Source organism: Hyla sarda, chromosome 6, assembly GCF_029499605.1.
Source record: "Hyla sarda isolate aHylSar1 chromosome 6, aHylSar1.hap1, whole genome shotgun sequence".
In the NCBI taxonomy this organism is placed as follows: Eukaryota; Metazoa; Chordata; class Amphibia; order Anura; family Hylidae; genus Hyla; species Hyla sarda.
Genome location: NC_079194.1, coordinates 177,322,513 through 177,349,465, shown reverse-complemented (window position 1 = coordinate 177,349,465; position 26,953 = coordinate 177,322,513). Strand labels below are relative to the sequence as shown.

General features: G+C 41.9%; 2 protein-coding genes across 6 annotated transcripts in view; one reads left to right on the top strand and one right to left on the bottom strand.

Annotated features, from left to right (window-relative positions):
• Window positions 1-26,874, bottom strand: DHODH (dihydroorotate dehydrogenase (quinone)). The gene is made up of 9 exons (XM_056525888.1): window positions 26,720-26,874; window positions 19,007-19,219; window positions 16,460-16,659; window positions 15,866-15,948; window positions 11,005-11,192; window positions 3,492-3,605; window positions 3,201-3,354; window positions 2,956-3,115; window positions 1-316 (listed from the first exon to the last, which is right to left on the bottom strand). The coding sequence occupies exons 1-9, from the start codon at window positions 26,738-26,740 to the stop codon at window positions 235-237; spliced, it is 1,215 nt and encodes a 404-aa protein (XP_056381863.1). The 5' UTR covers window positions 26,741-26,874; the 3' UTR covers window positions 1-234.
• Window positions 19,248-26,953, top strand: part of LOC130276467 (polycystic kidney disease protein 1-like 2) — a 78,004-nt gene continuing 70,298 nt past the window's right edge. The window contains exon 1 of one of the 5 annotated variants that reach the window (XR_008845127.1): window positions 19,248-19,562. The gene's annotated coding sequence lies outside the window, so the exon portion shown is untranslated. Of the gene's footprint in view, window positions 19,563-26,707 lie in introns of those variants that run through there. The other 4 variants (XR_008845131.1, XR_008845130.1, XR_008845128.1 and 1 more) reach the window with 4 other exon arrangements.

The following is a 26,953-nucleotide window of genomic DNA, read 5'->3' as shown; positions in this document are numbered from 1 at the left end:
TTATTGAAATTATCAAATTCACACTGTCAGGTAATCCATAAAGTCCACATTCTGAGACATCTTGTATCCTACTTCCCACATTGTTCTGTCATTGTTCTATGGTTTCCAGAAATTTCTTCCAGTATACATAGTAGCAATGTAAAGTTTTCAAGCAGCTTGTATCACATCACTGCTTCACTGTAGTCTCCTCCCCCAGTATCGACATCCTTAGATTAACGGAACACTGGATTTTAATTATGATTTTGCAGCAATCTTCTGACTTTTTGTACTATGATCAGCACCCACTGCTTCAGAAACACTGGAAAAACCTTGTTCTCTGTAAAAAGGACATAAAACCACATTAGACTGTAAAACTGATCTTCCTCTGCCCATGAAACAACTATATGGTGCAGAGTCCCATGAGAATGCTGAATTCTTCCAGTATAAATTACGTGACCAAGCGGGATTAGCCACGAAACGGAGCTGTCGCTGCTCCTCCGAGCTCAGAGGAGCCCCTGTTGTTTTTACTTCTTCGGCCCTGTCTGTACTCATGTGTACCCAATAAAGGATCTTCGTTCTCTGCACCGTTTGAAGGGTGAGTGCTAAGTCTCTCATTATTCTTCTATATAGCATTTCCAATATAAATTACAGTAAGGATTCCCTTATAAATCAACTGGAGGCAGATTTCTCACTGAATCCACACGAGCAAAAAAATATTTAAAAAAAATCTCCATATAAAACAAATAAAAATGTCCAGTATGGTAAATCAAGCTCATGTGTTGTACACTGAAATGTATGCAGCTTTCTAATATACAGTTTTATATAGCTAAAGCTATCATATATTAAAATTCTCTTTGTAGCCTATAACAGCCAAATCAGAGCTCAGCTTTCATATTACAGAGCAATATGATAAAATGAAAGCTGAGCTGTAATTGCTTGCTACGGGCAACAGAGAGAATCTTACCGTAAGACAACTTGATAAATTTCCCCTAAAGTCTGGTACCCTTTAGATATCTATGTAGGTAAGAACTAGAGCCAAATGTAAAAAATGTAGAAACTGTCTGGTTTTCCCACAGCAACCAATGAAAGCTCTTGTTTCTAAATAAAAGCCGAGCTCTGGTTTGTTGCTATCGGAAAACAAGACAGTTTCTGTGCTCAGGCAGATTGGTAAATCTGGGCCTATGTGCCAGGAGTCAGGACACAAGACATTTGTGCTGTTGCTCTGTTGACTCAAAAGGATTACCTATACTTATTCTCTACAACAAGATTCTCATCAACATGATCTTAAAGGGGTATTCCAGGATTTTGTTTTCTGTTCAGCCTTTTAGACCATGATACCAAGTTATTATACTGTGTAATATGCATCTATTACTTCCATGCGCCACTTAGTCCCGTTTATATGCACAGGACCCACACCCAGAAATGCTGAAGTGCAAGTCTTTTTATTTTACTGTTGCCTCTGACCTTTCCTAGCTTCTTTTGCACTCAGAACCAATGTGTCAGAAGTCAAATGGTCTCCAGGGGAGCGTGGCTATGCTGCAGTAGGTGGGTGGAATGGATTTTCTGAACTAATGCTATATTTGTTCACCATGCAGTCGCTTGACCACTTCTGTATTGCAGAGTATTATGCCTGTCTTTAATTGACAGGCATCCACTTTGGTTCTGCCTTTGGAAAGGAATAATAGGTGTATAAAGACGGCAGAGATAGTGCTTACCTTTTGACCTCTGGCTGCTATGAGAACCAATTAGCACCCCACAATCACACCACTAGCAGGCTAAAGAGTTGACAAAGGGAACTTCTCCCTCTGTCTAATCCCTTAAAAGGAAATCTGTCAGATATTTTCTCCCACACTATCCACAGGTACTGGTGGATAGTGCGGAAGACGCTGATTAAAATGAGCCCTACTTTGGTCGGATCCGCCCGGCCGTTCTCCCGCAATTGTAGTTTTATTATCTGTTGAAATCTTCCTGTAACTGGCACAGGAAGGGCTTCTGCGCTTAACTGGCACTGACATCAGCGCCGATTATGAATATTCATCCCCCCTCCCTCCAGCTCTCCCTCTCTTTGCCGCTCCTAACTGGAGGGAGGTGGGATGAATATTCACAAGTGGCACTGACGTCAGTGCCAGTTAAGCGCAGAAGCCCCACCCGTGCCAGTTACAGGAAGATTTCAACAGATAATAAAACGGCCGGGAGGATCCAACCAAGGTAGGGCTCGTTTTAATCAGCGTCTCCGGCACTATCCACCACACCAATACCTGTGGAAAGTGCAGGAGAAAATATCTGACAGTTTTCCTTTAAATGCTTCAGAAGCTGAAGACTTCAACATTGAAGGAATTAAGGGTATGTTCACATGGGCAATGTTCACACAGAAAATTTCTGTGCAGACATTGCCTCGACAGCGGAGAACATGCCAGCGCTAGGACCGCTCAGAAATGCACAGTCTCACAGACTGCAATGCATTTCCATGCAGACTCCGCAGAAAAAATAGACATGTCTATTCTTTCTGCTGACTACAGGATCAGGATTTCCACAGGTAAATTCTGCCGTGTGCACAGCGCAGCAGAAATACATTGATATCGCTGCAGAAACTCCATGCAGAATTCCATCATGTGAACATATCCTAAAAGGTCAGAGTATTCCATCCACTGGAGCAGAGTGAGCTATAATACACATACAAACACCTGCCACAGACAATGCAGGCTTAATTCACAAGCCTAAGCTATCACAGCAATGTAGAAGTACAGTAGATCATCATCTAGTAGTTAAAGTGTACCTGTCAGGCTTGTCTATGACTCCTGGACAAGCCTGATGCTGCTGAGAGACTGTTTAGTGTCCCAGTAGGTATGGGGACACACAACCATATTACAAAAGGTCTTTCATTTTCATCAGTATCAACGTATAAAAGGTTTTTGGATCTGACAGTGACCATTTAATATTTTATTAACATTAATGCACAAAAAGACAGTTACTTACATAAGAAACGTCTCCAGTTCCTGAGCCACTTTTCCTATAACAGGAGGTCCTTGATACGTAAGTGCTGTGTATAGCTGAACAAGAGAGGCACCTGCACGGATCTTCTGCAGAGCATCTAATCCACAGCTCACACCCCCTACACCAATGATTGGAACTTTGCCTAAGCAAGAACAAAAATGGCATTGGGGCCAGTGGACAGTAGTGACCATACTATCACATTCATATAAACCACACATGGGTCTCACCTGAGGTCAAAGCATACATTTCTCTAATAGTCTCTGTAGACATGTCTCGAAGTGGAGCGCCACTCAGTCCACCTGTCTCTACACAAGAAGGGTCCTTTAGCGTTGAAGGGCGGCTAATTGTAGTATTGGTGACTATCAGACCATCAATACCAAGCTGTAAATGGGGTACATAGAAAAGTGGTTAGATATACTATGTTGGATTGTGACATACTGTTACTTCTCAGTTAACAGATAGTATATATGACCCACAAGTATGAATATTAAACATTTGCAGGTGTATTTATACAGTACCTGTGTCACTACAGTTGCAATGTCCTCTTTGTCACGTAAGGACAAATCAGGTGCTATTTTTAAAAGTAAAGCAGGCCTGTGTTCACTGGGCAGTCCGTTCCGTGCATTTACCACCTACAAGATAGACAACATCTATTTATTCACACAGTTCAACTTTTGAGAGTCATGACAAAAATCCTGCATCGAAAGCATTTAAGGTGGGACTGAGGGGGTAGTGTGTCTCCTTAAAAGAAATCTGTAGTGTAAAATAACTTATCACCCACCAAAGGAAGGGATAAGTCACAGATTGCAGGGGGTCTGGGTGCTGGGACCCCCCATGACCTTCTGTATGGGGCCCCGGCATTCTGCTGGAAGGGGCGTGGCCGTCCCCAGCATGACGCGGTGGCCGACACATCCCCCCCCCCCCATGTATCCCATAGAGATACATGGAGGGGGCATTTCAGCCGCCGCATCATGCGGGGACGAAACGCTCCCTTCCAGCAGAATGCCGGGGCCCCATACAGGAGATCGTGGGGGGTCCCAGCGCCCAGACCCCCTGCAATCTATAACTTATCCCCTGTCATTTGGATAGGAGCAAATCCCCAAAGCAAACCTTTCCCATTCTGGACAGTTCCTGACATGGACAGAGGTGTCAGCAGAGTGTACCGTGGTCAGGCAGAAAAGAACAACTCATTGTGGAGAATACAGCAGCTGATAATCCTTCCAATACTTAAGTTTTTTTGAGAGAAGTAATTTGCAAATCTGTTTACCTTTCTGGCACCAGTTTTTTTTCCCACTGGAGTACCCCTTTAAAGGGGTACTCCGGTGAAAACCTTTTTTCTTTTAAATCAACTGGTGCCAGAAAGTTAAACATATTTGTAAATTACTTCTATCAAAAAATCTTAATCCTTCCAGTACTTATTAGCTGCTGAATGCTACAGAGGAAATTCCTTTCTTTTTGGAACACTGATGACATCACGAGCACAGTGCTCTCTGCTGACATCTCTGTCCATTTTAGCAACCGTGCATAGCAGATGTATGCTAAGGGCAGCATGGTGGCTTAGTGGTTAGCACTGCTACTTTGCAGCGCTGGGGCCTTGGGTTCAAATACCACTAAGGACAACAATAAATAAAGACATTATTATTATTATAATAACGTCAGCAAAGAGCACTGTGTTCGTGATGTCATCAGAGAGAATTCCAAAAAGAAAAGAATTTCCTCTGTAGTATTCAGCAGCTAATAAGTAAAGGAAGGATTAAGATTTTTTTAAAGAAGTAATTTACAAATCTGTTTAACTTTCCGGAACCAGTTGATTTAAAAGAAAAAAGGTTTTCACCGGAGTACCCCTTTAACCCTGGATGCATCAATTTTCCACTTACAGGGCCATGAGAGGGCTTGCTTTATGCAGGAAGACTTGTACTTTGTAATGAGTTCACACATTTTACTACAAAATCTAAGGCGAAGGCCCAAAAAAATAAAAAAAAACACTGTGGGGCAAAATTACAAAACAAACAATTTTGTAACATTTAAATAATTTCTACGAAGTGCACTTTATAGGCAAAATTACTTATTCTATAGGTCAATACACGTAGGATACCCAATTTATATAGGTTTTGTTTTATGTTTAAGAAATTAAAACTTTTTGTATGAAAATGTGTATGCCCCGTAACCCCTATAACACATTTTTTCTGCATACTGGACGTTTGATTGCGATTGTGGGAGTCCGATGATTTAACATTGCGGCAGAGGTCCCCTTACCCCTCCTCCTGCCGCTGGATCATCGCTCCAATGACACAGCCTGGCAAAGCCAGTCTGTATCAGTAGAGCCCCGATCTCACTTTTACAATGCTATGCAATAGCATAGCATTATACAGTAAATGCAATCCAATGCATATAATAGTTCTCTACGATGACTTAAAAAGTGTAAAATAAAATAATTTTTTTTATAAAATAACCTTTTGCAATTTTACAAATAAATAAAATAAACATATTTAGTATATTTAGTGTAACAGCAAAACATAAATGCTGATCGGCACCACTCCGCAATTCAATATCCAGGAGGTTATGCAGTAACTGATAGGAGTTAGACACCTGTATATGTTGCAAATCCCTCAGTGCTCAGTAGTGAAACAGATAGATTTGTAAAGACACGGCACAAAGGAATCCACGGCAGATTCAAATAAAACCTTCTTTATTGGCTCACCTATCCTCCCGGAGTGTTCTGAACTATCCTCCCGATGTATCCTGATTAGGGCTGAAACAACTAATCGATTAATCGGCAACTTATGAAAATAATTGTCAACTAAAAGGGTAGGAGGAAAAAACTGAAAATACAAAAATAAGAATTATCCTCAAGGCCAAAATGCCCTGTGCCCTTTAGGGGTTAATAGGGGAGACATTTCTGCGCTTGGTGATACCAAATATATTTAAGATTACTTTTGTTTACACAATTTTTATTATTTTTATTTATTAAACTTTTATTTAGGGAGGGGCTTATTTAAATGTTTTATCTTTCTTTACAATTTTTTAGTCCCAATAGGGAACTACACTGCTCAAAAAAATAAAAGGAAACACAAACAACAAAATGTAACTCCAAGTCAATCACACTGTCCACTGAGGATGCAACACTGATTGACAATCAATTTCACACATGCTGTTGTGCAAATGGAACAGACAACAGGTGGAAATCATAGGTAATTAGCAAGACAACCCCCAAATAAAAGGAGTAGTTCTTCAGTTGGTGACCACAGACCACTTATCAGTTTTTATGCTTCCTGGCTGGTTTTGGTCACTTTTGAATGCTGGTGGTGCTTTCACTCTAGTGGTAGCATGAGACTGAGTCTACACCCCACAAAAGTGGCTCAGGTAGTGCAGCTCATCCAGGATGGCACATCAATGCGAGCTGTGGCAAGGTTTGCTGTGTCTGTCAGCGTAGTGTCTAGAGCATGGAGGCGCTACCAGGAGACAGGCCAGTACATCAGGAGACATGGAGGAGGCCGTAGGAGGGCAACAACCCAGCAGCAGGACCGCTAGCTCCGCCTTTGTGCAAGGAGGGGCACTGCCAGAGCCCTGCAAAATGACCTCCAGCAGGCCACAAATGTGCATATGTCCACTCAAATGGTCAGAAACAGACTTCATGAGGGTGGTATGAGGGCCCGACATCCACAGGTGGGGGTTGTGCTTACAGCCCAACACCGTGTAGGACGTTTGGCATTTGCCAGTGAACACCAAGACTGGCAAATTCGCCACTGGCGACCTGTGCTCTTCACAGATCACAGCAGGTTCACACTGAGCACATGTGACAGAGGTGACAGAGTCTGGAGACGCCGTGGAGAACGTTCTGCTGCCTGCAGCGTCCTCCAGCATGACCGATTTGGAGTTGGGACTGTAATGGTGTGGGCTGGCATTTATTTGGGGGGCCGCACAGCCCTCCATGTGCTTGCCAGAGGTAGCCTGACTGCCATTGGGTACCGAGATGAGATCCTCAGACCCCCTTGTAAGACCATATGCTGGTGCGGTTGGCCCTGGGTTCCTCCTAATGCAAGACAATGCTAGACCTCATGTGGCTGGAGTGTGTCAACAGTTCCTGCAAGAGGAAGGCATTGATGCTATGGCCTGGTCACCCCGTTCCCCAGACCTAAATCCGATTGAGCACATCTGGGACATCATGTCTCGCTCCATCGCTGCACCACAGACGGTCCAGGAGTTGGTGGATGCTTTAGTCCAGGTCTGGGAGGACATCCCTCAGGAGACCAGCCGCCACCTCATCAGGAACATGCCCAGGCGTTGTAGGGAGGTCATACGGGCACGTGGAGGCAACACACTACTGAGCCTCATTTTGACTTGTTTTATGGACATTATATCAAAAGCTGAATCATCCTGTAGTGTGGTTTTCCACTTTGATTTTGAGTGTGAAACCATATCCTGACCTCCACGAGTTGATAAATTTGATTTCCATTCATAATTTTTATTTTATTTTGTAGTCAACACATTCAGCTATGTAAAGACGAAAAGTATTTCTTACGATTAGTTCGTTCAGATCTAGGATGTGTTATTTTAGTGTTCCCTTTATTTTTTGAGCAGTGTACTTCATGCAATCTTTCAATTGCTAACACTGTACAATTCTATGCCATAGCATAGCATTAATCAGTATTATCTGTGCTCTGCTTCACCAGCCTGCTGAAGCAGCCTGGAGAAGCAGAGCGATAAGCGGATGGCACTGAGGCAGATGAGGGACCTCTGGTTATCTTATCAGATGATTGGGACCCCATGATCCTATTGCGGAGATCACTAGTAATTTACTAACATTAGATCCAACACTTTACTTTCTAAAGGATTTAAAGGGTTAATGACCTAAAGGATTAAAGATCTAAAGGGTTTACTTTCTAAACAGGATCTAAAGGGTTAATGTTGGACATGAGCGTAATTGCTGATGTCCGCTATTAGCGGTGAGCGGTACTCACCATTGGTGAAGCAAGCTCAGCATGTGATCACACGACCAATGCAATTTTATTTATTTTTTTGTGACGTGAGCAATTTGCAATAATAAAATAAAAAATTTTTAAAAAAAAATCAGTATCCTGGCGTTTGTAATTTTTTTGCATTTACGCCGTTAACAGTGTGTGATAAGAAATGTGATAATTTAACCCCTTAAGAACGCAGCCTGTTTTGGCCCTAAACGTGTCTATGACTGCAGTACTTCTTTATTAACTTTGGCATGCTTTTACCTATCATACTGATTCTGAGATTGTTTTTTTTGTGACATTCTACTATATGATGTAAATTGTAATACTGTAAATTTTAGTCAATACTTGCAACATTTCTTTGTGAAAAACTCAAATTTTCATCAATTTTTTTTTTTTTTAAACGTGAAATTCTCTGCTGGTGAGGAAAATGGTCATGCCACATAACATTACATATTGATTCAAATATACAATTTAGCCATTTTATGTTGCCATCATAAAGTCGACATGTTTTTACTTTTTGAAATCATAGTTTTGCAGCAATTTTCCACAAAACTTTCAAAATCTGAATTTTTCAGGCACCAGGTAAGTTTTGAAGTGGATTTCAGGGGCTTACATGTGAGAAATCCCCAATAAATGACCCCATTCTGCACCCCAAAATCGATCTCCATTTTGTGTAGATTCCAGTTTTATAAAAATTTCTCTATAAAATTATCTCCATAATACAGCAGCTATTAAGACAAAATTGCAACTTAGTATTTATTGCCCTAATTCTGCGGTTTTAAGAAATATCCCATATGTGGCCCTAGTGCGAGTCAACCATAGGCCTCAGAAATAAACGAGCAACTAGAGGGCAGAATGGGGGAACCGAACTTTAATCCCCCCAGGTGTTTGCACAGGGTGCCTGTTGAATGATTTCAGCAGGCATCCCTGTCCGGTCCCTGCCCAGCGGGCGGCAGGCACCGGAATTCCCACAGCGTACAGGTACGCCCTGGGTCCTTAAGTACCAAGGAGCCAGGGCGTACCCATACGTCCTGGGTCCTTAAGGGGTTAATAAATTATGGGAAAGGTGGAAATAGGCTTTTTTTTTTTGCTCTGGAGAGGGGGTGGGGTGGTTGTAGAAGAGAGGGTTAAACTTCGATATTGTAAAACATGGAGAAATACTGTATCATGTTTTTCTTTTAATCATGTATTATATTGTTTCTTTAATAAAAAAAACAAACAAACATGAGAAATCCCCCAAAAAGTACCCCATTTTGGAAATTACACCCCTCAAGGAATGTAACGAGGGGTGAAGTGAGCATTAAGACCCCACAGGTCTTTGAAACATTTTTGGAACAGTGGGCCATGAAAAAATAACATTTTTTACATTAATATGTTGTTGTAGCCTCAATATTTACAGTATATACTATGTAAAGTTTTCTGCGCAGATTTGATGCGCAGGATTTGAAACTGTGTTCAGACATTGAGTTTACATTGAAATATGCAGCAGAAAATCCTGCGCATCAAATCTGTGCATCAAATCTGCGCAGAATACTGTACATGTCAATAGACCCTAAAGAGGTATTCTAGCGAAAATATATAAATATATATGCTGCTGGGCATGAGGGTAAAACAACAAGTGATACTTACCTACCCCAGTCCCCCACAGCCACCATGCTTCTGCCTGCTTTGATATCCGGAATCAGAGCAGAACCTGCCTGCTTAGCCAATCACTGGCTCCAGCGGTGTCCTACCATTGGCTGGCTGAGTAAACAGGCCCAGTCAGACTCCCAATGTATTGTTTGTTTGTTTTCACCAAACAAACAAGCCCTGACTGTCAATCAAGCACAGACAGGAATGGAAGGGGGAGTGAGAGCCATTCCAGCCCTCAGCATTTCAGGGGCTTGTGAATACTTCTATAACACTTGGCACTAGAGAATAGAGGCATTTTTCTACATCATGGAAGCACAGACAGATAAACCTCCTTGCCCTAATAGCTATCTAACAGCAGTTTGGAATGTGAATTGCAGCTGACAGATTGCCTTTAAGGGTCAAACATTGATTTAGGGGTTATTCAGTATAAAATATTTGTAGAGATGTGTGCCCTATACTTACCACTCTCGCTCCCCTGTAGCATTCAGTATCAGGGCTCCCCAGTCTCCCCTGCACTCTGCTGACACTTTGTTTCTCAAAGCTGCAGACACTACATTGCATTGCTGCTTCGTCACTTACTTGTGGCAGCTTTGTACCACCTCAGTCTGTGATTATTGGAGCAGCAATGCAACGTAGCGTTTGCAACTCCGGGAAACGAAGTGACAGCCGACACCAGGTGCCTTGATACATATAGATGTTACAGGAAAGCGAGAGAGGTTAGTATAGAGTAGAGAGGTTAGTATAAAATGAAAAAATATATATATTTTATTACACAGCCTGGGCACATATCCTTAAGGGTGCATTCACATCATGATTTGTATACGGTTTTGTCATTGAAAAACGTATACAACCGTATTGCCATTGAATTTCTATACAAAAATTTACACAAAAAGATGTATCCGTTTGTGTAAGTTTTTTTCCCTGAGCACAAAACCATGGTCAACCACAGTTTTGTTTAGAGTCATGTCTTTTTTTTCGGGTCTACAATGGTCTATAAAAACCGTATATCACCTGTATACTGTTTTTATAACATTGTAGTCAAAGCAAAATGCATTGAGCATAAAATGCATGCGGTTTTGTCAGTTTTTTTATTCAGTTTTGAAAAAAAAAAAAAAGAAAAACTGATACAAAATCGTATGGCAAAATTGTGTTGTGAATGTAGCCTTGGACATGTTTTTGCTAGATAACCCCCCTTTAAAAGGGAAGCTATTTTGAATAGGTGGCAGTGGAGAGCAAGCTGTTTTCCTTTTGGAGAGCTACTTTGCATTGGAAGTCATAATTTTCCCCATCAATACAGCTAAACAATAAAGCAGTCCTAACAAACTTTAAATAATAAATATGTGTTACCAACGTCAAAGATACAGTGACATATCTGTATAAGGTGAACATTCTAAACACATGCAAAAAATGGGTAAATCTGCTTTCTTTTTCATACCTTGGCCAGCAGTTGGTGCAGTTCTTCTTTTCCTTGAAGATCCCTAAGGCCTGGGGTATTTGGACTTGACACATTAATAACAAGGTAGTCAGCCAGTGGTCCAAGTTCATGTACTCCCCTTATGTAGTCTGCAGCTGCATCCTCAGATGTCTTGTTCTTTCCCAGATTTACACCTAGTGGCATTCCCTCTGAGAAACAAAGTCAGCAGAACATCTTCTTTCATTGATCAGATTTTCCTTGTATGTTTTTATCAACAAGGGTCCAGATGCCAAAAGCCCCACTGATTGCCAAAATGAACAAACAAGTGTTTATCTCCACCTTGTTCTCAAGTTGGCCTACAGTACATATTAGAGAAGCATTGGCAAAACCTGCCGATTTTGGCTAACCATCTAGTGTGTAAGCTGCCTCAATCCATTTGCCCAATTCTTTTGTTCTGGGGGAGATAAACTGCCTCCAGAGATGTCTGGCAGCAGCTTAACTTTTCCCTTTAAAAATAAATAAATAAACCTACATGCATTATGTATGGGAAATCAGAAGTGATAATTGTCGACCAAACAAACGTTGGGCTGACAGCTAGCTCATGTGTATGGAAAGCTTTAGACATGGATCCAGTGAACTATAGGCCTTTAAGTTTACCATCTGTTGTGGGTTAGATTTTTGAGGGTTTTCTGAGAGATGCTATTCTGGAATATTTTAATGAAAATAACCTAAGGCACCCATCACACCACATTTTTTATTTAAAAAAATAATAACGGATTCCTCAAAACCTGACTAAACTGTATCAAAATGTGTGTACAAATTTTTATCCGTATACAGTTGAAAACTGTATACGGTTTGAAAAATTATATCCGGTTGTATCTGTTTTATAAGAAAAGAAAAAGTATACGTTTTTAACTTTTCACTCCATTATGAATAAAGTTTCTCTTGTTTGATTGAAATTCCAAGAAAAAAAACTGTGCAAAATCAAACACCGTATGGTGAAAACCGGATGGAACCGTACGCACATATGGTTCCCAATGAGTCCCATGTAAAAAAAAAAAACACGTGTACGTTTCAATACGGTTCTTCACCCGGACTAAAAACCGTGGTAGCTACAGTTTTGTGTATGGGAAAAAAAAAACTGACAAAACCGTACAGGATGCAAAAACGACACAACCGGATTGAGAGTCAATGCATACGGTTTTCAATACGGTTCCGTACGGTTTTCAAATTGAAAACGTATACGGGAACTGTATTGCAAAAATGTGGTGTGAACCCAGCTCTAACATGAGTTTATGTGGGATCAATCCTGTCAGACTAATTTGATCAGCTTCTATGAGGATGTCAGTTAAAGATTATAGTGGGGTACCACAGGGGTCAATACTGGGTCCACTTTTCAAAATGTTTATAAATGACCTTGTAGAGGGATTACAGAGTAGAATTTCTATATTTCAGATAACACTGAACTGGGTAAGGTGATCATCACAGAGGAGGAGAACATAATATTACAGAGGGATCTGGAGAAGCTGGAGGCTTGGGCACAGATACAGCAAATTAAATTTAATGTGGATAACTGAAAGGTTATGCACTTGGGCCATAAAAACAAAATGCACAATTGTGTGTAAAACTTCTAATGAAAAGGACTTGGGGATACAGGTGGACAGTAAGCTAAACTTTAGTGACCAATGTCAGGCAGCTGCTGCCAAGGCTAACAAAGGCATGAGATGTATCAAGAGAGGCATAGAGGCTTGTGAAAGGGACATAGTTTTGCCTCTGTATAAATCATTAGTCAGATCACATATGGAGTATTGTGTCAAATTTTGGGCACCTGTATATAAAAAGGACATGGCTGAACTGGAGAGGGTGCAGAGGAGGGCGATAAAGATAAGACAGGTTATCAAGCTGGGGGTTATTTAATTTGGAGAAAATACATCTTAGGGGCGATTTGATCACAATGTACAAATGAATGGACAGTACAGAGATTTTTCTAGTCATCTCTTAATACCTAGGCCGGTAACCAAGACAAGGGGGCATCTAGAGGAAAGTAGGTTTCACCATCATTACAGACGGGGATTCTTTACTGAAAGAGAAGTCAAACTATGGAACTCTCTGCCACATGATGTTGTGATGTCTGACTCAATAAACAAGTTTAAGGGGGAATCTGGATGTCTTTCTAGAGAAATATTGCAGGTTATGCTCCTGTCAGGGCGATTTCCCTGGAAAGCTCGGTTTCCCTGCCTATTGAGGAGTTTTCTACTACAGTGTTTTTCTCGAAACTATTTGTATTGGAAGCTATATATGTTTTATTCTGGTGTGCCTTATGTCATTGCCCTAAGCATGCCTGATGGTTGGTGGATTGTTTTGATATGTTCTTTTGTGACTTCACTGAAAATGGAATAAATAAAGCCTTTAAAAAAAAAAAAAAAAAAAAAATTATATATATATATATATATATATATATATATATATATATATATATATATATATTACAGGTTATGCATACTAGACTTATGTGAATAGAACGATGACAAGGGATTTATTCTGATTGCCATATTGGGTCGGGAAGGAATTTTTGCTCTGTCATGGGGCAATTGTAATCAGCCTCATGGGGGGGGGGGGGGGGGGGGGGGCGGCCTCCCTCTGGACCAACGCAGTAGGGTTTTTAGGTTGCACTCGATGGACTCTTATTTTTCAATTTGCATCAAATGGACTGAAAATCTGAATCCCATGCAAGTGAATACGTTTTCCGTAACCTTGTTCACATGCTATGGAAAATTTCCATGTAGACTTTCATCTGCACTGCAGAAAAAAAAAAAACATCTGCCATGAAAATAAGTTTTGCACAGAAATTTTAAAGATCAGTCCCAGTAATTAACAATGAGGTTAATTCCTGTGCAAATCTGCTGCACGCCATCATCTCAATCTTGGGTTTCTGCTTCGCAAATGCTTGATCGGATTTGAATGCTACAGTTATCTCGGAATTAACTTTTACACTTGCTTTGTACTTCTTATAGTGCAAAACCACTTTCTCCAGAATTCTTAAAAAAATAAAAATAAATTTGTTTTCCCTCTAGTCTATTGCTTTCACCATGTCCAGTTGTCAATGAAGTCTGTCAGAGACATAGTTTGATTTGCCTGTCTTTAGTGTTTATCTCACTTATCTTGAGCCACTACTAAGTTGAAAGGTCACAATTAGGCTGCGTTTCCACTTGGCAGATTTTGAGGCAAAGCAAGAAGTTTATCTAACCCACCCATATTGGGAAGAAGTGATGGATACGATAAATGGTACACTTTGACAGAACTATGCCCTGTCAGTTCAGGAAGTGGTATTGGGAATGCTGGGTGATTTTGGGAGACATAAAATCTTAGTGTCCAAGCTGTTTTTTTTGGCTAGGCCGCTTATTCTTCGGGTCTGGCTGTCGGAGGGCTCTGTCCCAGCATTCATGAATGGAGAAATTTTGTGTTAAAAATAAAAAAGTGGAAATGCAGCTTTACTGTGGTCATAAATAACAAACCTGTCAGAGAATAGCTGCTTCTCTGAAAGTCTTCACTGAAAACAGGACACAGCAGAGGCTGCAGACCATGGAAAAAGATTTTTGCACAATACATACAAAACATAAATATTTCAACAGTGGCTAAGAAATCAACCAAGACTGTAAGATCTCCTAACCAGCTGTTAGTGCCTTCTGCTTCTCCACCCTTTGCAGCAGTCGTTGGCGAACAACTTCTATACCATGACTGTTAAATCCATACCTGGAAAAAAAAAATTTAAGAACATATTATTTAATCCCTAACATTAGTTTTAAAAAAATTTATTAAAAACTCAGTAACAATAAACCTAGATACAGAAAAGTTATTGGAAAATACAGAAAAGTTATTGGAAACGTTATGACACTGTTATAGCAGATACAAAAATATACAATTCATACTTTTCTTAAATTTGATTATGCTGCGGCCTTGTGCTAAAGTAATTTGGGCATCACCAGCGATCTCATAGAAATGACGACATGCACTCCTTCACCGACAGCCGGGGAAATATAACGTTTTGACTCCTAGCATTAGGAAGTGCAGCACAGCAAACACTTGCCCGCAATAACGTAGGCTACAGGGGGTGGTGAGGAAGGCAAGTACTGCTGCCCACAACACAATTGTGGGCAGCAGATCCGCTGTCACAGCAGCCCAAGGCCTTTGAATTAACTTTTACACTTGCTTTGTACTTCTTATAGTGCAAAACCACTTTCTCCAGAATTCTTAAAAAAATAAAAATAAATTTGTTTTCCCTCTAGTCTATTGCTTTCACCATGTCCAGTTGTCAATGAAGTCTGTCAGAGACATAGTTTGATTTGCCTGTCTTTAGTGTTTATCTCACTTATCTTGAGCCACTACTAAGTTGAAAGGTCACAATTAGGCTGCGTTTCCACTTGGCAGATTTTGAGGCAAAGCAAGAAGTTTATCTAACCCACCCATATTGGGAAGAAGTGATGGATACGATAAATGGTACACTTTGACAGAACTATGCCCTGTCAGTTCAGGAAGTGGTATTGGGAATGCTGGGTGATTTTGGGAGACATAAAATCTTAGTGTCCAAGCTGTTTTTTTTGGCTAGGCCGCTTATTCTTCGGGTCTGGCTGTCGGAGGGCTCTGTCCCAGCATTCATGAATGGAGAAATTTTGTGTTAAAAATAAAAAAGTGGAAATGCAGCTTTACTGTGGTCATAAATAACAAACCTGTCAGAGAATAGCTGCTTCTCTGAAAGTCTTCACTGAAAACAGGACACAGCAGAGGCTGCAGACCATGGAAAAAGATTTTTGCACAATACATACAAAACATAAATATTTCAACAGTGGCTAAGAAATCAACCAAGACTGTAAGATCTCCTAACCAGCTGTTAGTGCCTTCTGCTTCTCCACCCTTTGCAGCAGTCGTTGGCGAACAACTTCTATACCATGACTGTTAAATCCATACCTGGAAAAAAAAAATTTAAGAACATATTATTTAATCCCTAACATTAGTTTTAAAAAAATTTATTAAAAACTCAGTAACAATAAACCTAGATACAGAAAAGTTATTGGAAAATACAGAAAAGTTATTGGAAACGTTATGACACTGTTATAGCAGATACAAAAATATACAATTCATACTTTTCTTAAATTTGATTATGCTGCGGCCTTGTGCTAAAGTAATTTGGGCATCACCAGCGATCTCATAGAAATGACGACATGCACTCCTTCACCGACAGCCGGGGAAATATAACGTTTTGACTCCTAGCATTAGGAAGTGCAGCACAGCAAACACTTGCCCGCAATAACGTAGGCTACAGGGGGTGGTGAGGAAGGCAAGTACTGCTGCCCACAACACAATTGTGGGCAGCAGATCCGCTGTCACAGCAGCCCAAGGCCTTTGATAAGCCTACGTAGCTGCAATTACTCTGCTATTGATAGAGCCTGCCTATTAATAATGCAAAATTCCATGTCACCTGTTGATAATGGCTTTGTCTTCAGGAAGGCGAAACACTCTGGGTTTAGGGTTTCCATCCTGAGGGTTTGGGGTAACACTTCCAATTTCTACAAAACCAAAGCCAATTTTGAAGAGTCCATCTATAGCCTCTGCATGCTTATCAAAACCAGCTGCCAGGCCCACTGGGTTGCGGAACTTGTGACCTAGAACTGTTGTCTCCTAGGATTAAGAACATTTTGGTTAAACAGAAGGTTGTGTTACCATGATTATTTAAGCAGAATCAGAAATGTTACTAAATCAACCAACCAGTTTAGATCCTCTCACTTTGTACCAGTTATATAAAACAGAGGTCAATCTGAGGTATGTTATGAGCAGTAACTTGCAAAAGATGGTGCTAGCCCCATAAGGACCTTTCTCACCTTTTTCCATATTCTTCTCAGAGAGCTGCATAAAATACTACAGTCACTTTCACTACAGGAAGACAGCAAAAAACAGGTACAGGCTCCCTTATTAAAACTGACTCTATAGAAATAAACATATATTAAAGAGGCCCAACAGGCAGACGAGGAGCAGCTAGAAACTCCTTAGTGACGCTAATCATGCACCTTATACTAAAGTCAGCCAAACCTGCTGCCTTCAGCTGACTGTCTAAGGCCCCTTTTACACTGACGTTGTGCCCCGTCGGAGAACGTTCGTCAGGCACTTGTGCCTTAATGGACGTTCTTTTTGACGGAGCACAACGGGAAACAACGGGTCCCAACAGATCCTATTTACTATTATGGGGTCGGTCAGGCGCCATTGTTTTTCGACAGGAGCAATGAAGGAAAAAACATTGCATGATGTATTTTTCCTCCCGCTATTCTTCTCAGCTTCCCCGACTAGAAAGATAAAAACAACAGGATGCACTTCGTAGTGTGATACCTTGGGACAAATGGTGACGCTAGGTGAACTGCGCTTACCAATGGTGGTTGTACTGTGGACCAAGTACAACAATGGGGTAACATATGTAGAAATGCAGGTCTCTGAAGCCGCTCCACGCCAGCAAACAGCATATGAACAAAGATAACTCCTTCAACACACGGCAGGATGAAGCAGGCACTGAGACCAGGATAGGGAATGGGAAATGTATTACCCACAATGCAACGCGATTCGGAGAATCTGCTTCCTTAGGCCTGAGGAAGCGGATTCTCTGAAAATTGCGTTGCATTGTGGGTAATAAAATTCCCTTACCCTATCCTGGTCTCAGCACCAGCTTCCCCGACTGTTGTCACACTGTGTATGGCAGATTCCCAACTCTTCAACAAATTATGTCAGGGTAGAAAAGGGTCAGGCATTTTTTTTCTGCCAAACCTTATTGTTCCAAGATAGATAAGCCTGCACCAGAGTCTGGCTGCGGCTTACAGCTCCCCATAGACAACACATGAATGTTCAGTGCTTCTCTTTCCATTCTAGCAATTGTTAGGGGGTCTCAACACCAAGACCATGGGGTAAACAAAAGTTTTTAAAAAAAGACACATGGGTATGGAATTTCACATTTACTAACTGACACATAACTAACATATGGCTGCAGTGTTTTTGGCTTAAAAATAGCAAAAATTTTGTTTTCCCCCCCCCCCCCCCCAAAAAAAAACAAAACGCATGTCTATTTTCAGCGTAGGGTTAGATTCACACAACAGTATTTGGTACGTATTTTGTAGGCCAAAACCAAAGTGTGTCCAAAACACAGAGAATGTACAAATATTTCCTTTATGTTTTTTAAGTTCGATGACCGATTTTAGCTTAACAAATACTGATGCAAAATACTGAGTCAAATCGTGCCATGTGAAACCTGATCCTGCCATTAGGAAAAATGTTATTAAATTAACAAGAACACATAGTACCTATTATAATATGGTGCCTGACTGTGCCCCAGAGAGCTCAACAAGATTCCACAAGGTTTAGAAAACAAACCTCATTCACACTATGAAATCCCTTCCGGAAGTTATTCCAGGTGGAGGTTCCATCTGTTGCAGATGCTCACAATATAAGCCGACGCTAAGGCCACTCGGAAAGGTGCCATCTCCATAGACGCAATGCATTTTTGACTGCATTACGCCAAAAGAATCAACATGTTCATTCTTTCAGCAGAGCCTGGGTTCTGATTTTTTGTGGCAGAATGTAAATGGTGCAGCAAAATTCCATTGAATGCAATGAGAGGCTGCTGCACCATATTTTTCGTAGCGGAACTCTGGAGTTACCCATGTCATTCATGGCGCATGCTCAAAGCTCTTGGGAAAGGCAGTAGATTGCCAATGACATCTCTGGAGTGATTACAGCTGTGACACTGTGACTAGTTTTAATTTTCTAAACATTGTGGAAGCAGGTTGAGCTCTCCGAGACACGGTCGGGTGCAGTTTTATAAGAGGTATTATATGTTCCTTTTGGTTTAATAAAGTTTTTCTTAATTACAGGTTTTGATTCATCTGAAAACGTCTTCCTGTCTCCGGCTGCAGCTCTGTCCCTATGACATGCTTTATACTGGATTACTACCTGTTTCAGTAGAATGTATACTGAGGTGTGTTCATACCAGATGTTGTGAGTTGTGCTTTATACATCGTGGGACCAGTCCAAAAGATGCAAACTTTATAGACAATGTGTGCGCTACTTCTGGTGATAATACTTTCTGCAATGTTGGCATTAAGCATTCTGCATAAAAACGTTCATCCCCTTTAACAGTAAGATAGGAGCAAAAAAGGAGACCTCCACCCCCAAGAACAATGAGAGCATCCTTCAACCGGCGCTGAAAAAAAAAAAGTGAAAAAAGATGATTAATTCATGACATACTTTGTGTTGTCAATATTTGGTGCAATACATATATGGTCAACATGATCAGGCATGAGCCCTGCAACAGTATGTGATGTGGCCACCGCAACTCACTCGTTGGCACCAGGGAAACACCACTGCTTTTACAAATACATCACCTAACACTGGGATATCCTATATCTGCAGCTTTCTGCAGTGACAAGTGCTACACCGACATTCCATCAATGTCTAGGTCTAGTCTTAGGTTTTATTCAGACAGCCAAATATGACATCACTTTTGCATTTACATGGAGACTGCAAGACTAAGACCCCAATTTCAAGTGAGTACCTCTCATATTTTTGTAAATATTTTATTATATCTTTTCATATGACAACACTGAAGAAATGACACTCTGCTCTAGGTATGGTATGGCCATAATCGTACTGACCTACAGAATAAAGATAACAATGTTTTTACCGCACAGTGAACGCCATAAAAATAATAATTTAAAGGAAATCTGTCACCAGTGTCCCCTGCACTAATCTGTTGGTACTGACAGGTAGTGCAGGTGACACTGATGACAACGGTACTCACCTTGTCCCATTCTGTGGTGGGGATCTCCGGTAATCTTGTCCGTTAGCTCCAGCTCCGGGCACCCAGCTTGTGGAATGGGGTACTCTGCCCCCTAGACATCTTATCCCCTACCCAAAGGATAAGGGATAAGATGCCTGATCCTCCCCTGTCATCTGCCACGCCTCCTCCCATAGACTTTAGGCATTCAGGGGCGCGGCCATGATGTCACGATCCTCCGGCCCCTGTATTGCCAGTCATCAGGCATGGAGCAAAGCTCGCTCCGAGCACCAGACAGGGGTGCTACAGGAGAGATCGCGGACATTCCCAGCGGCGGGACCCCCGCAATCAGACATCTTATACCCTATCATTTGGATAAAGGATAAGATGTCTAGAGGTGGAGTACCCCTTTAAGGAAACAGGAAATTTTCATTTTTGTGTTTTTTGTTTTTCCTCCTCGCCTTCTAAGAGACAGAACTTTTTTCTACCCATAGAGCTATATGAGGGCTTATTTTTTGCGCAACAAATTTTACTTGGTAATGAAACTTTTCATGTCACTGTAAAATGTACAGTGAAGCCAAAAAATATTATTTACACTGTATACTTTATGGTACAACAGACATGTTCTCTTTATTCTGTGGGCCAACAGGATTAAAATGATACCTATGGTTACATGCTTTTCTATTATTGTACTACTTTAAAAAAATTACCCTATCCTGACTGTCTATAACTGTCAATTTTTTCAGTATAAGGGCTAATTTTTGCACTGTGTAGTTTTTACCACTTTTGCGTATATGTAACTTTTGATTACTTTTCATTTTCTAGGATGTGATGTGACCCAATATTGGCAATTTTAGACTTTAATATTCACCGTACAGGATCATAAATATAATATTTTACACATTGGTGTGGTGCTGTCCGGTGTCCATTGCTGCCGTGGCACCTTGTCTGTGGGGAGTTGTGGCCCAGGGACTGGTTTGAGTGGCATTATGGCCGCTCTGCCAGTGGGTCGTTCCCCCTGTGGGCACTGGTGTTGCTATCAGCAGCCGGGGTCCCGCCAGTAATGTCCGACATCCGCGATCACGCGGATATCCGCCTTTAACCCTACAGATCACGGCATCTGCGGCAATGCGCATAATAAAATAGATGATCGGATCGCCCGCAGCGCTGCCGCGGCGATCCGATCATCTGTGATGGCGGCCGGAGGTCCCCTCACCTTGCTCCGGCCATCTCCCGCACTGGTCTGAGATCGAGCAGACCAGAGCAGGAGATAGCCGATGATACTGATCAGTGCTATGTCCTATACATAGCACTGAACAGTATTAGCAATCAAAGGATTGCTATAGATAGTCCCCTATGGAGACATAAAAAGTGTAAAAAAAAAAAAATGTTAAATAAAAAGTAAAAAATAAAAAATAAGGGAAAAATCCCCTCCCCCAATAAAAATAAAAATTGTCTGTTTTTCCATTTTACGCCCAAAAAGCGTACATTTTTTTTTAATAAACATATTTGGTATCGCCGCGTGTGTAAATGTCCGAACTATCAAAATATAATGTTAATGATCCCGTACAGTGAACAGCGTAAACGTAATGCTGCTTTTTATTAAAAACTAAAATTAATAAAAAAAATTATATAAAAGTTTTATATATGCAAATGTGGTATTAATAAAAAGTTCAGATGACGGCGCAAAAAATGAGCCCTCATACCACCCTATATACGGAAAAAGTTATAGGTGGTCAAAATAGGGCGATTTTAGATTACTGATTTTGTACAAAAAGTTTGAGATTTTTTTTAAACGGTACAAAAATATAAAAGTACCTAGCCATGGGTATCATTTTAATCTTATTGACCCACAGAATAAAGAACACGTCATTTTTATCGTTAATTGTACAGTGTGAAAACGAAACCCTCCAAAGTGTGGTTTTCATTTACATTTCCTCCCTAAAAAAATATTTTTTGGAGTTCGCCGTACATTTTACAGTAAAATCAGAGGTTTCATTACAAAGTACAATTGGTCACGCAAAAAATAAGCCCTTATATGGGTCTGTAGATGGAAATATGAAAGTTACGGATTTTAGAAGGCGAGGATGAAAAAACGAAAATGCAAAAATAAAATTGGCCTGGTCCTTAAGGTGAAAATGGGCTTGGTCCTTAAGGGGTTAATTTATGCCGAGAAGCAACTAGATCAAAATACAAAATGTGGATGTGCGACCATGTCTGTTTCCTCTACTTGAATTTGCATTATATTTTAATAGTTCGGACATTTACGCACACGGCGATACCAAATATGTTGATTAAAACTGGAAAAGAAGGAACATTTTCCATTAGGGGAGGGGCTTATTCACTTTTCTTAAAACATTTTTTAAAGGGGTACTCCACTGGCCAGTGTTCCGGCTGTGTTCGGAACATTTAGTTCCGAACGCTGTGCACGCGTTGTGCGGGTCGGCCACGCCCCCTCGTGCTGTCAACCCACGTCCCCTAAATGCAAGTCTATGGGAGAGGGCATGACGGCCGCTACGCACCCTCCCATAGAATTGCATTGAGGGGGCGTGGTCTGATGTCCTAAGGGGGCGTGACCGACCCCTGCAGCACGGGCACAGCGTCCGGAACTAAGTGTTCCGAACACAGCCGGAACACTGGCCAGTGGACTACCCGTTAAAGTCTCCACATGGGACTATTTAATGCAATCTTTTGCTTGCTTTTACTGTTCATTGCTATGCATAGGCATAACACTGATCAGTTTTATGGGTGAGAAGATTGCAGCACACGGCCTTATCAGGCAAGTGAAGCTCTGGCTGTCATCTTGATTTATCAGATGATTGCACCATGGGTGGTCTGATTATTCCCCTGAGCTCCTCACATACTTCAGATGCTGTAATCATTGATCACGGCATCTGAAGGGTTAATGTCAGGCATAAGCGTGATTGCTGATGTCCACTATTATCGGTGAGTCCCCGGCTGCTGATTGCGGCCAGAGCTCACCTGCTATGATGCGAGTGCTCCTCCTGTGCTCCCCTTTATAGCCGTACCATAACTCTAAGATGTTGTATGTGAAGTTGCTTGCTGCAGCGCTATACATTTAAGGCAGTGCTGGAAAATAATGGGAGTCTACACATAATATTTACACTTTGGGCCCAATTTGGACATTTCCACTTAGCTGCGTACTCCCTTTTGTTGCAAAGGTTTAGACATTAACAGGGCGGATCATCATTGGCGCTATGGAGCGCCTGCTCCAGGCCCTGTGCCCGCAGGGGGCTCCCGTCACACTCGGGACATCCCTGTGTCCCAAAGGATGTCCCGCCGTTTACCTCTCTGCGGTGGCCCCCATGTTAACTTTAAGAACGCAGGGGCCGCCGGGAGGTAGCGCACGCAGGGACGTCACTGAGTGCGCTCATAGGAGAAGAGCAGAGTGGAGCGGAGCATCGAGGAGGACGCGCGCACGGTAAGTCACCAGCGGCATGTCATCTTCAGTGCTCCGACCTCCGCTCCTGGGACCTACTGCTATGGCCCATAGGCTATAGCAGTAGATCCGTAGATCGTGACCCCGGTCGTGCGTCCTCCTCGATGCTCCGCTCCACTCTGCTTTTCTCCCTGCGGGCACGGGGCCTGGAGCAGGCGCTCCATAGCACCAATGATGATCCGGCCCTGCATACAGCCTCCAGCCATACACTGTACGGTGTATGGCTGGAGGCTGTATGTCTGTGGGGGAACTATACTGCACCTAATGTGGGGGAACTATACTGCACCTAATGTGGGGGAACTGCCGGGGCGGGGGGCCAACATAATGAAGTGCTCCGTCTTACAGGCAGCCTTAATTTGGCCCTGGACATTAATGGCTGTGTGTTGAGTTGTTTTGAGGGGACACAACATTAAACACTGTTATACAGGATGTGCACTCACCACTTTACGTTGTAGCAGAGTCATTTCGTCACATGAGGCCTGAATAACGCCTTATGGTGATGAGTAATATGTCCATACTGTCATGCAACTGACATAAGAAATTTCCAATAAGGGTCTATTCACACATACAGTATCCTGTGCATATTTGATGCGCAGAATTTAAAGCTGCACATTTCAATGTAAACTAATTGATTGAACACAGCTTCAAATCTCCGCCGTCCGACACAACTAATGTGCGGGCCCACCTCCAAACCTTGCAGCACACACAGGGACGAGGGGGAAGTCCTGTGTATTTGCTCATAGGAGAATACGCAGTGTATTTCCCGCTTTTGCACAGCATTAAATACGCTGTATATACGCAATATGTGACCCCTACCCACAAAAAAAATGGCTGCTAAAGATATTTTTTTCATTTACTGGTGGTTTAGCCAAGCACCACACCAAAGGTGAGCTGAGATGGACTTTGCCTTTTCAATAGCTTTATGCAGGATGTCAACAATACACTGCAATACTGTATCGATTATTTTTTATTTATTTTGCATTGCAGCCAATGGACAAAGCATGCAACTTATTGGATATCCAGTAGTGTATGTCTGGGAAACACTCTCAATGGGATATATGTATAAATTCTTGCACTGCTGTCTGAGCCCGAGACTTGCATGAGAATACAGCTGTTAAATTTACAGATTTTGCAAAAATCTCATGCAAGCCTATGGGACATCGCCAAAGCCATCTCAGGTTTGGACAGCAGGACAAAAATGTAAACATATATCATGTCGCCCCAGCCATCACTGGATGTACATTTAACTAGTGTGAACATTACGTTATAAGTCTTCCTGCATCTTCTGGCTTTGGCAAAAATAAATTAAAAAAATGCAGCAAAACCCACAAGTATGGTTCAACCCTGAGGTGAGGATCATATGTACCATGTGCAAAATATACAGCATTTACAGTAAAAAGTGAGGGGGTGGGGTTGGGGGTAAGGTCAATCGCAGCATATGTAGCTTATTTCACACTGTGCAAAATCAGCTGCGTATTGACCCATGAGCAGACTCATATGGCTACCAGCAGCAGCCCTGTGTGCTCAGTGAGGTGTGGAGGCTGGCTAGGGCTGCAACGATTAATCGACATTATGGATAAAATTTGATAACGGGATTCGTTGTCGACGAATCCAGTTATCGAATAATCGTCCGATTCGTTGTCCGGGATCCGGCTGTGATAACACTGCTGCGGGCACGTGGTCAGACGCTAGTCCGCACCGCCGCAGCCTCTGTTAAGTTAGTCTAGTCCCTGTCCCACCCTCCGCTACCCACTGCTCACCAATCACGTGTGCGGCTGCTTCTCTGAACTCCTCCCCTCCCCCGCCGCTTGTGGATGCTCTACACTTATGGAGCCTCAGCCTGCCATGGAGGACTCCGTACTACTGCCGCTGGTAGGACAGTTTCCTGCAGTTTAATGCGCCCTGCCCCTGTTACTGCCGCATTGCTTATTGACACACACATGGGGGGGTATCTGCAGAGCATTGCACCCTAGTGTCATCTACAGACACTAGGATGCAACGCTCTGCAAATACCCCCATGTGTATAGTAGTGTAAGTGTGTACTACATGCACACTGCTATACACATGGTAGTATGTGCAGAGCATTGGATCCTAGTGTCTGTACTACAGACACAGGGGTGCAATGCTCTGCATATACCCCTATGTGTATAGCAGTGTGTGCAGAGCATTGCACCCGTTTCTGTAGTACAGACACTAGGATGCAATGCTCTGCACATACTACCATGTGTATAGCAGTGTGCATGTAGTACACACTTACACTACTATACACATGGGGGTATGTGCAGAGCATTGCACCCTTGTGTCTGTACTACAGACACAAGGGTGCAACGCTCTGCATATACCTCTATGCGTATATCGGTAAGCAGTGCACACCGCTTTACCTGTGGGGGTTTGTGCAGAGCATTCCACCCTTGTGTCTGTAGTACAGACACAAGGGTGCAATGCTCTGCACATACCCCATGGGTAAAACAGTGTGTATGTAATACATATACACTGATATACACATGAGGGGGTGCAGAGCACTGCATCCTAGTGTCTGCACTACAAACATGGGTTGGGTGCAAATACCTCCATGTGTATAGGAGTGCTATAGAAAAAGTGTAAAGTAAAAACAAATTAAATGTAAATAAACCGCCCGCCAATAAAAATTAGCTCCACCTTTTCCTATTGCTATACAAAAATCGTAAAAAAAAAAAATTATCTGATACTGTCGCATGGCTAATTGTCTGAACTATTAAACTTAAAGGTGCGTAAATCATTAACATTTTAATAGTTCAGACAGTTACCCATGCAGCAGTATCTATACATTGTTTTCTGCACAGAATCATTAATAACGACCCTGTATAGCAACCGGCATAAACGTAAAAACAAAACAAAAAAAAAGTCAAAAATTGCTGTTTGATCACATCACATGTTAGAATACTTTTAAATATGCCCATTGTACATAATTCTACCAGTAGAATCAGTGTGTGTGTGTGTGTGTGTGTGTGTGTACACACACAGTATCCTGCAGATTTTATGCTGTATTCAGTCAGTTTACATAATATCTGCAGCTTGATTTCCTGCTCATATAACCCATAGAAGTATATCTACAGCGCATAGGTTTGGAACAATAATGCTTCCATTCACTGGCAGCAAGCAGAGATGTTGAAAATACTGTATCTTTCCATTTCATTATGTTTTATGTATATCAGACCAGGAAACCCTAGATGAAATAACAATTAAAGAGGCAACCTATCTATACACCAGCACGCCGCGTGTTCAGGTGTATCCTCCGAAGGTGACAGGTTATGCAACGTTTCCCAACCAGGGTGCCTCCAGCTGTTGCAAAACTACAACTCCTAGCATGCCCGGACAGGCCTTGGCTGTCCGGTCATGCTGGGAATTATAGTTTTGCAAACGCTGCTCTAAGAGACGTGATCATTGTCAAGACATGGCCGTCCCGCACACATACAAAGCAAAGTTACCTTCACATGGAGTCGAAGCATCTTTACTTCCGGCGGCTGGGATGGGTCACGTGATCAGCGCCTCTACCGCGCATCGCCATGATTAATAAGGGCAAGGTGTCGTATGTATGACAGTGTATTATTCCTGTTTGGAGTAGATTCTCAGAAAAGTGATGTGTTTTTCACACAAGGAAAATCTGAATATTTCTCATCAGTAGTATTTACAAAATGGCGGGAAAAGTTGCCGATTTTGAG

Bases quoted from the DNA above. Each gene is read 5' to 3' on its own strand.
- DHODH (XM_056525888.1), bottom strand. From the start codon at position 26,740: ATGCTTCGACTCCATGTGAAG. The intron at 11,193-15,865 runs GTTAGGAGATCT...TTTGTTTCTCAG, and splicing joins GCAGAAGGCACTAACAGCTG to AGGGAATGCCACTAGGTGTA. The intron at 3,116-3,200 runs GTGAGACCCATG...GTTCTTGCTTAG, and splicing joins AATGTATGCTTTGACCTCAG to GCAAAGTTCCAATCATTGGT.